The sequence below is a fragment of the Podarcis liolepis genome (assembly GCF_965112155.1).
Source record: "Podarcis liolepis genome assembly, chromosome: 2".
Lineage (NCBI taxonomy): Eukaryota > Metazoa > Chordata > Lepidosauria > Squamata > Lacertidae > Podarcis > Podarcis liolepis.
Genome location: NC_139555.1, coordinates 109,711,847 through 109,726,585, shown reverse-complemented (window position 1 = coordinate 109,726,585; position 14,739 = coordinate 109,711,847). Strand labels below are relative to the sequence as shown.

General features: G+C 45.0%; 2 protein-coding genes across 6 annotated transcripts in view; both read right to left on the bottom strand.

Annotated features, from left to right (window-relative positions):
- Positions 1-14,739, bottom strand: part of LOC310701684 (uncharacterized protein) — a 62,246-nt gene that overhangs the window by 31,725 nt on the left and 15,782 nt on the right. The gene's annotated exons all lie outside the window — the stretch shown is intronic.
- LOC310701189 (uncharacterized protein) overlaps positions 1,944-14,739 on the bottom strand; it is a 41,128-nt gene continuing 28,332 nt past the window's right edge. For 3 of the 5 annotated variants that reach the window (XM_083491653.1, XM_083491650.1, XM_083491652.1), the window contains 2 exons: positions 8,133-8,295; positions 1,944-6,288 (listed from right to left, as the gene is read on the bottom strand). In XM_083491653.1, the coding sequence (XP_083347779.1) occupies positions 4,217-6,288; positions 8,133-8,232 (2,172 nt within the window). In that variant the 5' untranslated portion in view covers positions 8,233-8,295 and the 3' untranslated portion in view covers positions 1,944-4,216. Of the gene's footprint in view, positions 6,289-8,132; positions 8,296-12,178; positions 13,456-14,739 lie in introns of those variants that run through there. The other 2 variants (XM_083491651.1, XM_083491654.1) reach the window with 2 other exon arrangements.

Below are 14,739 nucleotides of genomic sequence, written 5' to 3'. Positions count from 1 at the left end.
CTTTTAAGCACCCCAACAGTTATTTACTGCCCCCCCCCCATTCCTCTCACGGCACATGTGTGATACACACGCTTCACTCTAATGGCTCTAGAAGCATCTTAGGCTACAAGACGAAGGGATGCTCTCCTGCTAAATGCACACTCACTGATTACAGGAGCATACTTGGGAGAAACAAGAACTAGCCTTGCGTGGAAAAAGAAGCATCCCCTCTACTTCTCTTCCCTTCTCCCCTCGCCCCCACCCAAGGGCCAGGCCCATGCTTGCTCCCCTAAACCAAAACCTAACCAGGGACCCAGCTGAGGAGAGCTGCACTGAGGCGCATTCGTGGGAGCCTCCCTCTGAATCTTCCCAGGAGCAGGAGGACTGTATAGATTTGGACCAGTGGTTTGCAGAGGAACATAGTTCATAGTAATAATAATAATATTTTTTATTTATACCCTGCCCTCCCCAGCCAAGGCCGGGCTCCATGTTGCTAACAAGCAATAATAAAAACAAGTTGAATGACTACAACTTAAAAACAAGGTTAAAATACAACATTAAAATATTGAAACATTAAGATATTAAAACGCAGCCTCATCACAGGAGAAAAGAAAGAGGGGGAGGGAATCAAACTGGCTCCAAGCCAAAGGCCAGGCAGAACAACTCTGTCTTACCTGCAGAAAGAAACTAGATCCTGCAGGGCCCTGGTCTTATGAGACAGAGCTTTCCACCAGGCCGAAGCCAGTGTTGAAAAGGCCCTGGCTCTGGTTGAAGCTAATCTAACTTCCTTAAGGCCCAGGACCACTAGGGTGTTCCTATTTATGGACCTTAAGGTCCTCCGTGGGGCATACCGGGAGAGGCGGTCCCGTAGGTACAAGGTGGGTACAAGGGTCCTAGGCTGTGAAGGGCTTTAAAGGTCAAAAGCAGCACCTTAAATCTGACCCTGTACTCCACCGGGAGCCAGTGCTGCTGGAAAAGCACTGAGTGAATATGCTCCCATGGCAGAGACCCCGTGAGGAGCCTCAATGTAGCATTCTGCACCCGCTGGAGTCTCTGGGACAGCTTCAAGGGCAGCCCCACATAGAGCGAATTACAGTAGTCAAGCCTGGAGGTGACCATTGCATGGATCACTGTGGCCAGATTGGGGCGGGAAAGGTAAGGGGCCAACTGCTTGATGCGGCGAAGGTGGAAAAATGTCGCCTTGGCTGTTGCTGTAACCTGCACCTCCATGGAAATTCTTAACGGAAGGCAATGGCACTAATTGGGCCCCCTCAAGAGAAGGGAGTTGGTCCCTCATTCCCATGCCATCCCGACCCAGCCATAGGACCTCTGTCTTCAAAGGATTTAGTGTCAATTGGCTCCCATGAAACCATCCAGCCACAGCTTCCAAGCATCTGGTCAGTGTGTCCGGGGCCAAGTCGGTGTGGCCATCCATCAGCAGATAGAGCTGAGTGTCATCAGCATATTGGTGACAGCCCAGCCCAAAGCTCCGGATAATCTGGGCAAGGGGGTGCATAAAGATGTTAAAAAGCATTGGGGTGAGGATTGTGCCCTGCGGCACTCCACACACCAAGGAGTGGCGTGACGACACCTCCCTCCCTAGCGCCACCCTATGTCCCCGACCAGAGATAAAAGAGCACAGCCATTTACGGGCTATGCCCTCTATCCCCATGTCAGCAAGGCGGTGGTCCAGAAGATCATGATCGACCATGTCAAAGGCTGCTGACAAATCTAAAAATCAGCAGTCCTGACCCGCCTCGATCCAATTGTCTATGGAGATCATCTGTTAGGGCAACCAGAGCAGTCTCGGTCCCGAAACCAGGACGGAACCCAGACTGAAATGGATCTAAAGCCGATGTTTCCTCCAGAAACCTATCAAGCTGTTCAGCAACCGCTCTCTCAATTACCTTACCCAGATATGGAAGATTTTAAACTAGGCGGTAGTTGGATAGGTTTAAAGGATCTAGTGACGTTTTCTTTAAGAGCAGACACACTACTGCTTCCTTCAGTTCCCTTGGGAATGCCCCCATGCTAAGGGACAAATTGATAATTTCAAACGGGGGGTCCACACGACATCTGGACATGCCCTAATCAGCCAAGACGGGCACGGATCGAGGAAGCAGGTGGTGGGCCTACCAGCTTGGAGGAATCTATCCACATCAGCAGGGAGTATCCGATCAAAATGGTCCAACACTGGACCCGAAGACAGTCGAGGGGCCTCCAGTTCAGTCAATGTATCTAAATTGGCAGGGAAGTCATGGCGGAGCAACAGGACTTTCTCCACAAAAAAGCTTGCGAATGCCTCACAACTATGGGTCGAATTTGTGCCTAAATTTGGTTGTCCTCCTAAGGACGTTATCAACCTAATTATTCTAAAAAGTTGTGCCAGGCGAGAGCTAGCAGATGCAATGGAAACTGCGAAGTAAGATTTCTTAGCAGCTTTCACAGCCATCTCATAGGCTTTCACAAGTGTCCTATAAGATGTTCTTGAAACTCCGTCACGAGTCCGTCGCCATACTTGCTCTAGCCGTCTCACATCCCGCTTCATTTTCTGGAGCTCTTCAGTAAACCAAGGGACCCGGTTTCGATGGGGTCACAGAGGGTGCTTAGACGACCTCATTGATGGCTGCCAATAGCCGGTTATTCCAGTCCTCGACAAGGTCATCTAATGAGTCGCCAGGAGGAGCAGGGTCCCGCAAGGCCTGATGGAATCTATCAGGATCCATCAGCCTTCATGGGCAAGCCCAAATAGGCTCGCCACCCGAGCAGGGAAGGAGCGGGAAGTCAATCAGAAGGCAGAAGCTGGGAAGTACTGGATGGGGAACAGCTTGGAGAAGAAACTCGGGGGGGGGGATAACAGATTCACTGTCTCTGGAAAGCATCCATCCGCTTTCCCCAAGGTCAAGGAGAGTTGCAAAAGTGGCAGGACAGAACGCACAGTGGGTACAGGCTCAGGTTAGGAGACGCAGAAGTGACGGGGGTGACTAGGGATGTGAGGGGGTGGACCTCTTCATTGGGAGCACTGTCATTTCTAGAAGACGGGTTCTTTGTTCTCTCGCTGGGATCATTAAAGTTTCTAACGGGTAAGAAGACTCCTTTCCCTTTGTTCTGCTTATCTACGGCCAAGGGGGAAGGAAGCCAATTCCCTGAAGCCTGACAGATGCTGATCCACAAGACAAGGGCAGCCCATCATTTTGGCAGTGAAGGGCAGAGGTCAAAACTCAACAGATTCATCACACACCTTGAGCATTCCAGATTGACACTCTCCGTGTTTATCTAGCAACAACTTCCAACTTCCTTTGTACCTTTAGTATATGTGACCTTCATTACTTTAATACATATATATGTGAACATTCCAGATTCACACTCTCCCCCTTTTTATCTAGCAACAACTAGCAAGTTATTTTGTACATTTACTATATGTGACTTGTCAGCATCGCCCTTGAGCCACCAACTGGACTCATCCACTTCAGCCCCGACTGGGCTAGGCGAGCTGGGTAGCACTTCCAGAGACCACCTTCTATACAGGAACAGGTCAAAGTGCTGTGGACTCACAGCTTAGAGTTGTGAGCACCGGATTCACTCCAACAAGAAGACAGTCGTCGCACAGCAGAGTATAGCAGACCATAAACGACTCGGAGAGCAGCTCTGTAGAATATCTTCTTTATTCTATCTACAACTATAATACACAACTATATACAGAGCTAAATGAGGTCTAAATGAAAAATGCTGAACTGCACTGAATGTCTGCAGCTGCTCTTAGCAGCAACCTTAACTCGCTCTCTCTAAAACTCAGTCTCTCTCTCTTTGATGTGAGGTTGGAGTGAAATAAGTAGAGAGCAGAAACTGCCCCTCCTCTCTAGAGAATCAGCAGAGAACATCAGCAGATTCTTGGATATGGGAGGGGTGAAATCTCCTCATTATTTAACACATATATGTGTGTATACAAATTTCAATACAAACAACAGAACATCTCACAGGTTCCATGCATTTAAAATTGATTTCTGCCTTTATGAGTTTCTTGATACGAAGCAAAGAGTGAAAACTGAATGGAACACTGCATACATTTATATGGCATTTCATCTGTGTGAATTTGCTTATGAATATTAAGGTCTCCACTGCATCTGCAGCTCTTTCCACATTCCCTACATTGTGGTTTCCCCCCTGTGTGTGTTAGCTGATGTTTCCTAAGGTGTCTACTTTGACTGAAGTTCTTGCCACACTCCCTACATTTAAACTATTTCCCCCCTATGTGAGTTTGTTGATGCATTCTAAGGTCTCCACTTTGACTGAAGTTCTTTCCACATTCAATGCAACTAAATGGTTTCTCCGTGTGAGTTTGTTGATGTATTCTAAGGTCTCCACTATGACTGAAGCTCTTTCCACATTCAATGCATTTAAATGGTTTCTCCCCTGTGTGAGTTCGTTGATGTCTTCTAAGTTTTCCACTAAGACTGAAGCTCTTTCCACATTCAATACATTTAAATGGTTTCTCCCCCGTGTGAGTTTGTTGATGCATTCTAAGGTCTCCACTTTGACTGAAGTTCTTTCCACATTCAATGCAACTAAATGGTTTCTCTGTGTGAGTTTGTTGATGTGTTCTAAGGTGACCACTACGCCTGAAGCCCCTTCCACATTCTATACAGTTAAATGGTTTCTCCCCTGTGTGAGTTTGTTGATGTCTTCTAAGTGCTCCACTACGACTGAAGCTCTTTCCACATTCAATGCATTTAAATGGTTTCTCCCCTGTGTGAGTCCGTTGGTGTATTGTAAGGTCTCCACTATGACTGAAGCTCTTTCCACATTCAATGCATTTAAATGGTTTCTCCCCTGTGTGAGTTCGTTGATGAATTCTAAGGTTTCCAATTTGACTGAAGCTCTTTCCACATTCAATACATGTAAATAGTTTCTCCCCCGTGTGAGTTTGTTGATGCATTCTAAGGTCTCCACTTTGACTGAAGTTCTTTCCACATTCAATGCAACTAAATGGTTTCTCTGTGTGAGTTTGTTGATGTGTTCTAAGGTGACCACTACGCCTGAAGCCCCTTCCACATTCTATACAGTTAAATGGTTTCTCCCCTGTGTGAGTTTGTTGATGTCTTCTAAGTGCTCCACTATGACTGAAGCTCTTTCCACATTCAATGCATTTAAATGGTTTCTCCCCTGTGTGAGTTTGTTGATGTCTTCTAAGTGTTCCACTACGACTGAAGCTCTTTCCACATTCAATGCATTTAAATGGTTTCTCCCCTGTGTGAGTCCGTTGATGTATTCTAAGGTCTCCACTATGACTGAAGCTCTTTCCACATTCAATGCATTTAAATGGTTTCTCCCCTGTGTGAGTTCGTTGATGAATTCTAAGGTTTCCAATTTGACTGAAGCTCTTTCCACATTCAATACATGTAAATAGTTTCTCCCCCGTGTGAGTTTGTTGATGCATTCTAAGGTCTCCACTTTGACTGAAGTTCTTTCCACATTCAATGCAACTAAATGGTTTCTCTGTGTGAGTTTGTTGATGTGTTCTAAGGTGACCACTACGCCTGAAGCCCCTTCCACATTCTATACAGTTAAATGGTTTCTCCCCTGTGTGAGTTTGTTGATGTCTTCTAAGTGTTCCACTACGACTGAAGCTCTTTCCACATTCAATGCATGTAAATTGTTTCTCCCCTGTGTGAGTCCGTTGATGTATTCTAAGGTGATCACTTTGACTGAAGCTCTTTCCACATTCAATACATTTGAATGGTTTCTCCCCTGTGTGAGTACGTTGATGTATTCTAAGGTTTCCACTTTGACTGCAGCTCTTTCCACATTCAATACATGTAAATGGTTTCTCCCCCGTGTGAGTTCGTTGATGTATTCTAAGTGTTCCACTACGACTGAAGCTCTTTCCACATTCAATACATTTAAATGGTTTCTCCCCTGTGTGAGTTCGTTGGTGTATTCTTAGGTTTCCACTATCACTGAAGTTCTTTCCACATTCAATACATTTGAATGGTTTCTCCCCTGTGTGAATTTGTTGATGTATTCTAAGGTCTCCACTTTGACTGAAGTTTTTTCCACATTCAATACATTTGAATGGTTTCTCCCTGGTGTGAGTTCGTTGATGTATTCTAAATGTTCCACTTTTATGGAAGCTCTTTCCGCACTCCATGCATTCAAATGGTTTCTCCCCCATGTGAGTTCCTTGGTGTATCCTCATTCTTCCACAGTGACTAAAGCACATTCCACATTCCCTGCATTTAAACTGTTTCTTTGTTCTTCCCAATGAATTCACAGATGGCTCCGTAGAATTCTGACCATCGTCTTCCTCACCTGTTTGGGAGTGGGGGGGGGGGAGAGAGAATCCTGTTAGACTTTTAAAAAAGACAAAAAAGGAACTGAACACATGTGAAGTCCCATGTGCACCTTCTCTTATTTTCACTCCATTGTCCACTGTCTCCATGTTCCAATTTTTTAGGAATAAAGAAGAGATAATGGCAAGAGCAACCCATGATCATGTCGGAAATCAAGCCTTTATCAGGAGAAACTGTCAACACTCCCAGGCACCCGGCTTGGACTCCTGTTGACCTCCCTGTCTGCATTCCTCAGCAAGATCCAGGCAGAGGTCACGATAGGCGATCCTTCTCAGCGTGAGAAGAACATCCCCCTCTTTGTTGCCCCCCCAGCAGGGGAAAGAGACAGACAGAAACGTATTTACATGCCTTTATTTCTGTCTTTGCAGCGTTACAAAAAAACATGACTGCTCTCTTCAAACTCCAGCAGTCGAGAGACAAACACTTCCTGTACAGCTCATATTACACTCTGAGCTAATTCCGGTGCCCTCTGTTTCCCACGGACAGTCCCAACATCATGTGATGTTTTCAAACTAGCAGCTCGCAGCTGCATTGCTTCTATATCGTAACAGATCACTCCATTCACACTTAAGAAATCGCCATCATTTTATAATAGATATCTACGGTGGAACTGGCTTATAAGACTGGCTTATAAGACACACCTGTCTTTTTCTTTTTCAAGTGAGGAAATGATCTCAGGCTCCAACAGCAGTCTCTCCTATGAGTAAGAAGTAAAACTGAAATGTTCTTATGCCACATGTAAGTGTAAAAATATTGCAATATATTAGACCCTAAACAGAGCCTGCTGCATTGGGAAAAGGCCCAACTAGTCAAGCATCCTGTTTTCACAGTGGCCAAGCAGATGCCTGGGGGAAACCAGCAAGCAAGATTTCAGGCCAAGAGCCCTCTGCCCTCCTGTGCTTTCCAGAAACTAGTATTAAGAAGCATTATTGCCTAGGACTACGATGGCAGAGCACAGACATCAGTCTAATAATTTTTTTCAAGCTACCCTAGTTGCTGGCAGTCACTGTCTCCTGTGCTTCTGTTTATTCATCTTTTGCAGGCCTAAAAGGCTCATAAAGGTATTATGACCTAAAGGTATTTGTGGGCTGCAGTCTGACAAAGGGGACTCTTGATTAGGAAAGCTGGTGACACTATAAACCGGTGAGTCTCTTTGTTGGTTTTGTGCACATATTTTGAAATTTGTACCAAGGTTGTACCACTGTAGGTCCATGTAAGCTTATGGAGGGACAGAATTACAGGGGCGCTATAAATTATTATCCCACTCACTCTCACACACAATCCGTCTGTAAGAATGGCAAGTTTACACTATTTGGTTATAATACTGGCCACCCTCGGTCTTCATATGCCCAATCCTATGTGCAGAGCCTCCAGCCACATGAACTGTGTATCATGATAACAGGTCCTTTGTCTCGAAAGCCCACGGAACTGGGGAGGTGCGTGCATCTACTGTATTTGGATGCTGGTGGAATGTATCACTCTGACCCAGTCTTTAAAAAAATAAAAGTAACATAAACTATTTAAATATATGAAATATAATTAATGACAGGAAGCATTTCCATAGCCCCCTTCACCTATTTTTCTGGATTGGTGTACAACATCATTATCGTCACTTAATCCTGCAGTGGAAATAACACCAGAGATTCCAAAAACAAAGAGCTGCTTTGGAGAAGGCCTCACCCCTCCCTCCCTAACTTCTTCCTGCCTGGCCCTTCCTGCCTTTGGCCTCCTCTCCATCTTTTCCTCTTTCTCCCTCCACCATCCAGCCATCCATGTTCCCATCTCCTCTCCCCTGAAACTCACCAGATTTCTCCGAGGGTCCCGGGAGGTGATGCTCAAAGGTTGCAGGGAGGGATGCAGGAGACAGCTTGACCAGGTCAACTGTCCATCTTCCTCCGTCCATCCTGACCAGGTTTGCAGGTTCAACTTCTTCAGGAGCACAGAAGTCAGGGCAAGTTGTAGCTTCCTGGGAGGAAGGAAGAAGTCAAGGGCGTCTCAGAGCCCCTGCAGGGATTTTGCCCAACACATTCTGTTGCCCCTGTAGAAGCCCCTATTGGGCACCCGCTTCCCAAGAGCCTCCACCCATTTTCAAACACCTTTGGGAATTCCTTCCGCCTGCCTGTCCCTTCTCCCTTCCTAAGGCTGGCATGGTATGGGCATTAGTGGCCTTGTGGCAGTTGCCCAATGGGCCACAATAAATGTAACAATGTGTACCCCTTTAAATCCTTGAGTATGCTTCTAATAAAGAAGTTATGGTAGCCTGTGCTTTATGAAACTGGCTATCTTGCAAGTTGCCACCTCCCAATTGGGGCAGAAATACAGCTAATATGGGAATCACAAAGATACAGCAGAAAGCTAGAACATGAGTCGCCACATGATGCAAATGGCTGCATGTAACACAGGTTCCCAACATGCACAACTAACACAATGTAACAGAACGCAGTAGGCATCAGAACTTATTCAGCAGAAAATGCCAGTGCTTGTTGCGCATGTGTATTATAATAAAATGAGGCAATGATGAATATCAGGAACGTGAAAATCCAAAGGGACTTTTTTAAGGAGGCGGGGGAAGGAAGAAAAATTTAGATTCTTTTGGCAACAATAAACATTAAAACAAGGAACTGCTGGTTAAAATATGTAAGAGGTTTTTTAAATCACACCATTAGGAAATCATTATACGAAGTTTGGAATAGATACAAAACACTGGTTGAACGTAAAACCCTGTGGTGGCTTTCTCCATTGGAAGCCTTTGCAGTAAAAAAGAAAAGCATGGGAAGTGAAGCGGCAACATACAAAGACCTGTTAATGGAAGTGGATAACAAATTAAAGGTAAAGCCATTTGAAGAACTGAGAGAAAAATTAACTGATTGATTGCAGTATCACTAATTGCAGGATGTATTCGGAGAAGATAGCAAGAGAACTGGGTTTGGTAGCATCAAATAAAAACGAGAGACTGAATTGTTGAGTAGTAAAAGGAAAACACTGTCAAAATTGTTCAAGCTATTATTGGAGTGGCACACAAAGGATGACGAGGTAAAAAGTGTTATGATCAAATGGGCCCAGGATTTGGGACATAATATTGATTTTGAAGAATGGAAAATATTATGGACCAAAACCATTAAATTCACAGCATGTATGTTACTCAAAGAAAATCAAATGAAGATGATGTATTGATGGTACATGAGACCGGCCAAACTTGCAAAAATGTATAGAAATCAGGATAAAAACTGTTGGAAACGTAAGGAAAAGGAGGGGAATTTCCTCCACATGTGGTGGACGTGTTACTAGGGTGAAAACATATTGGGGTACAATTTACAATGAAATAAAAAAGATATTTAAATACAATTTCAGTAAAAAACCAGTTAATTTTTGTTAGGTCTAATTGGAGATGAAATTTTTAAAAAAGATGTGAATCTATTTATGTGTGCCACAACGGCCGCAAGGATTCTTCTGGTTCAGAAATGGGAATTGCAGGAGATTCCAACATTGGAAGAATGGCGGAGTAAGATGGTGGAATACGTAGAGTTAGCAAAGCTGACGGGGAAGATCCAGAATCAGCGCGACAAACTGTTTCAAAAACACTGCAGCAAATTTATATTATATAATAATAATAATAATAATAATAATAATAATAATAATAATAAATTTTATTTATATCCCACCCTCCCCAGCCGAAGCCGGGCTCAGGGCGGCTAACAACACTAAAATAGTGCAACATTATAAAAACATCATAAGAATTAATTAAAATCAAAATTGATGGCAACCATAAACTAAAGTATTGTAAAGATTGCCAAAGGAGGGAGTCAGGCTGTGCCCTAACCAAAGGCCTGGTGGAACAGCTCTGTCTTGCAGGCCCTGCGGAAAGATGTCAAGTCCTGCAGGGCCCTTGTCTCTTGTGACAGAGCATTCCACCAGGTTGGAGCCACAGCCGAAAAAGCCCTGGCTCTAGTTGAGGCCAGCCTAACCTCTCTGTGGCCTGGGACCTTCAAGATGTTTTTATTTGAGGACCGTAAGTTCCTCTGTGGGGCATACCAGGAGAGGCGGTCCCGTAGATATGAGGGTCCTAGGCCATGTAGGGCTTCGAAGGTTAAAACCAGCACCTTGAACCTGATCCTGTACTCCACCGGGAGCCAGTGCAGCTGGTATAGCACCAGATGAATGTGATCCCGCAGCGAAGACCCCGTAAGGAGTCTCGCTGCGGCATTCTGCACCCGCTGGAGTTTCTGAGTCAGTCTCCGGGGCAGCCCCACGTAGAGCGAGTTACAATAATCCAGTCTGGAGGTGACCGTCACGTGGATCACAGTGGCCAGGTCAGGGTGAGAGAGGTAAGGAGCCAACTGCTTAGCTTGGCGGAGATGAAAAAATGCCGCCTTTGTTATAGCTGCAATCTGCGCCTCCATGGAGAGGGAGGTATCGAAGATTACACCCAAACTCTTAACGGACGGTGCTGGCACTAATTGCACCCCCGCAAGAGATGGGAGTTGCCCCCTCAATCCCATATCGTCCCGTCCCAGCCAGAGGACCTCTGTCTTCGAAGGATTTAACTTCAACCGGCTCCCACGTAACCATCCAGCCACAGCTTCCAAGCATCTGATCAGTGTGTCTGGGGCCGAGTATATGAAAGAATATTGTAAACATCTGAAAAGGTTTGTAGCTTTGGGTTGAAATGTTTCATAATGACAATATAAGGAACTGATTAGCATTTAATAAGAGGAAATATAAAAATAAGAGAGAAGGTAAAAAAGTGGCTATAGAAATGCTAAGTATAAGGTAAATATGTACGAAAGTCAGAATGAGGGGCGAGAGGAGGTCGATGCTCGGATAGAGCGATGTTTCAGCTTCTTGATTTATGTATGGATATTGTGATTACAAAAAACTGAAAATGTAATAAAAATTATTTTAAAAACAACAAGGAACTGCTGAGCAAAAAGAGAACAGGAGCATGCGCAGAAGTGGTTGCGGAGAGGGGAGGGGCCTTCAAGGGTCCAATAACTGACCCAAAACAACACAGAAGACTACCTGTTGATTGTGGTCGACCACTTGGACATCTCTGATGTACTGTACTGTATACGATTGGTGGAAATTCAAATGCTTTGTTCAGCATTACATATAAAAATATCACTGCCTGGAACACCAGGCAGGGTTGTAGTTTTGTGGAACGATCAAACTGTAACCTATTGTTTTGCTATAAACAATGTTAGACGCCTAACTCCTCCTGTTTCTGAGTTTTATTGGTGTAAACTGAAGAGATAAGTGATTTTCTGGCTTACAATAGCCTGAGAGTAGATTCCATGGAACATACAGGAGCTTTTGCCATTAGTAAACAACTTAGATGGCAAGTTCTCAAGAGAAGCACTTTGGAGCACTGCTTGCTTGCTCATGCTATGTGTGTTTGCACCTCGAGGACAACATGCATATTTACACCACGTGATTTCTTAAAGAGGGCATTTCTTTAAAATCGAAGGCCATTTCTACAAAAGACTTCAATGTTTGGTTGCTTTGGCTGTTTTTTATTTTGTTGCAAACCGCTCAGAGTGGCTGGGGAAACCCAGACAATGGGCAGGGTATTATTATTATTATTTTATTGCGAGCCTTGCCAGCAATGCCCAACCCTCTCCCCTTTCCCACCACCTTCCATGCAACTCCCTTTGCACCAGATCCGGGCAGGAGGAAGCCTCTCTCTTTCCACAGCGGAAACCCCTCCCCCCCACCACCTTCAAGGCTCCATTAAAAAGAGCAGCTCCCTTTCCTCCCTTCTCCTCTTCTCCCCGTCCCAGGGCTTCTCATCCTGGACCCCCACCCCTTGCCAAGCCCCTTCCCTCCTTCCCCACCGCTGGCTTTGCACTCACCCAAAATCCTGACAGCGGCGGCAGATGCAGCGACCCTGGGCAGTGGGGGTGGGAATGGGAGCCCCCGCCTGGGAGGCAGGAAGTGACCCGGCTAAATTAGGAGGCTTAATTAGGAGGATTAATTAGGATCCCCTTCATGGATCACTGCCTTGCCGTGACGAAGGGGCTTGAAGAACTCAGAGAAGCTATGAACTACGCCGAGTAGGGCACACAAGATGAACAGGTCATAGTGGAGAGTTTTGACCAAACGTGATCCACCTGGAGGAGGAACCGGCAAGCCACTCCAGTATCCTTGCCAAGAAAACTCCATGGACAAAGACAACAGGCATATAAAAGTTATGCCGCTGGAAGATGAGCCCCTCAGGTCGGAAGGCATCCAACATGCTACTGGGGAAGAGCGGAGGGCAAGTACAAATAGACCCAGAGCTGATGAAGCGGCTGGGCCAAAGCCAAAAGGACGCTCAGTTGCGGATATGCCTGGAAGCGAAAGGAAAGTCCAATGCTGTAAAGAAAAATATTGCATAGGAACCTGGAATGTAAGAACCATGAACCTGGGTAAGTTGGAGGTGGTCAAAAATGAGATGGCAAGAATAAATATTGACATCCTGGGCATCAGTGAACTAAAATGGACGGGAATGGGCGAATTCAGCTTGGGTGACCATCACATCTACTACTGTGGGCAAGAAACCCGTAAAAGAAATGGAGTGGCCCTCATAGCCAACAAGAGTGGCGAAAGCTGTAATGGGATGCAATCTCAAAAATGATAGAATGATCTCGATACGAATCCAAGGCAGACCTTTTAACATCACAGTAATCCAAGTTTATGCACCAACTACTGGTGCTGAAGAAACTGAAATTGACCAATTCTATGAAGACTTACAACACCTTCTAGAACTGACACCAAAGAAGGATGTTCTTCTCATTATAGGGGATTGGAATGCTTAAGTAGGGAGTCAAGAGATAAAAGGAACAACTGGCAAGTTTGGCCTTGGAGATCAAAACGAAGCAAGGCAAAGGCTAATAGAGTTCTGTCAAGAGAACAAGCTGGTCATCACAAACACGCTTTTCCAACAACACAAGAGACGACTCTACACATGGACATCACCAGATGGGCAGCATCGAAATCAGATTGATTATATTCTCTGCAGCCAAAGATGGAGAAGCTCTATACAGTCAGCAAAAACAAGACCTCGAGTTGCCTGTGGCTCAGATCATCAGCTTCTTAGAGCAAAATTCAAGCTTAAACAGAAGAAAGTAGGGAAAACCACTGGGCCGGTAAGATAATAATAATAATAATAATAATAATAATAAATTTTATTTATATCCCGCCCTCCCCAGCTGAGCCGGGCTCAGGGCGGCTAACAACAATCAAATAAACAATCAAATAATAACACATTCTAAAAATATTTCATTATAAAAATTAGTTAAAATCAAATTGATGGCAACCGATTAAACAAAATTCTGTGCAGGTTGCCAGAGGAGGGAGTCAGGCTGCGCCCTGACCAAAGGCCTGGCGGAACAACTCTGTCTTGCAGGCCCTGCGGAAAGATGTCAAGTCCCGCAGGGCCCTAGTCTCTTGTGACAGAGCATTCCACCAGGTTGGAGCTGCAGCCGAGAAGGCCCTGGCTCTAGTTGAGGCCAGCCTAACCTCTCTGAGGCCTGGGACCTTGATACAATCTACGGTAAATCAAATCCCTTATGAATACACAGTGGAAGAGAGGAACAGGTTTAAGGATTTAGATTTGGTGGACAGAGTGCCTGAAGAACTATGGATGGAGGCTCGGAACATCATACAGGAGGCAGCAATGAAAACCATCTCAATGAAAAGGAAATGCAAGAAAGCAAAGTGGTTGTCCAGTGAAGCCTTGCAAACCGCGGGAGACAGAAGGCAAGCAAAATGTGAGGGAGATAGTTAAAGATACATGAAATTGAATGCAGACTTCCAACGAATAGCAAGGAGAGACAAGAGGGACTTCTTAAACGAGCAGTGCAAAGAAATAGAGAGAAACAATAGAATGGGAAAACCAGAGATCTGTTCAAGAAAATTGGAGATATTAAAGGAACATTTTATGCAAAGATTACCATAATAAAGGACAAAAGTGGTAAGGACTTAACAGAAGCAGAAGACATCAAGAAGAGGTGGCAAGAATACACAGAGGAATTATGCCAAGAAGATATGGATGTCCCATACACCCCAGGTAGTTTGACTGATGACCTTGAGCCAAACATCCTGGAAAGTGAAGTCAAATGGGCCTTAGAAAGCACTGCTAATAACAAGGCTAGTGGAAGTGATGACATTCCAGTGGAATCTTACAAGATGATACTGTTAAGGTGCTACACTCAATATGCCAGCAAGTTTGGAAAACTCAGCAGTGGCCAGAGGATTGGAGAAGATCAGTCTAGAACGCAATCCCAAAGAAGGGCAGCGCCAAAGAATGCTCCAACTACCGCACAATTGCGCTCATCTCACACGCTAGCAAGGTTATGCTTAAAATTCTACAAGGCAGGCTTAAGCAGTATGCGAACTGAAAACTTCCAGAAGTACAAGCTGGATTTTGGAG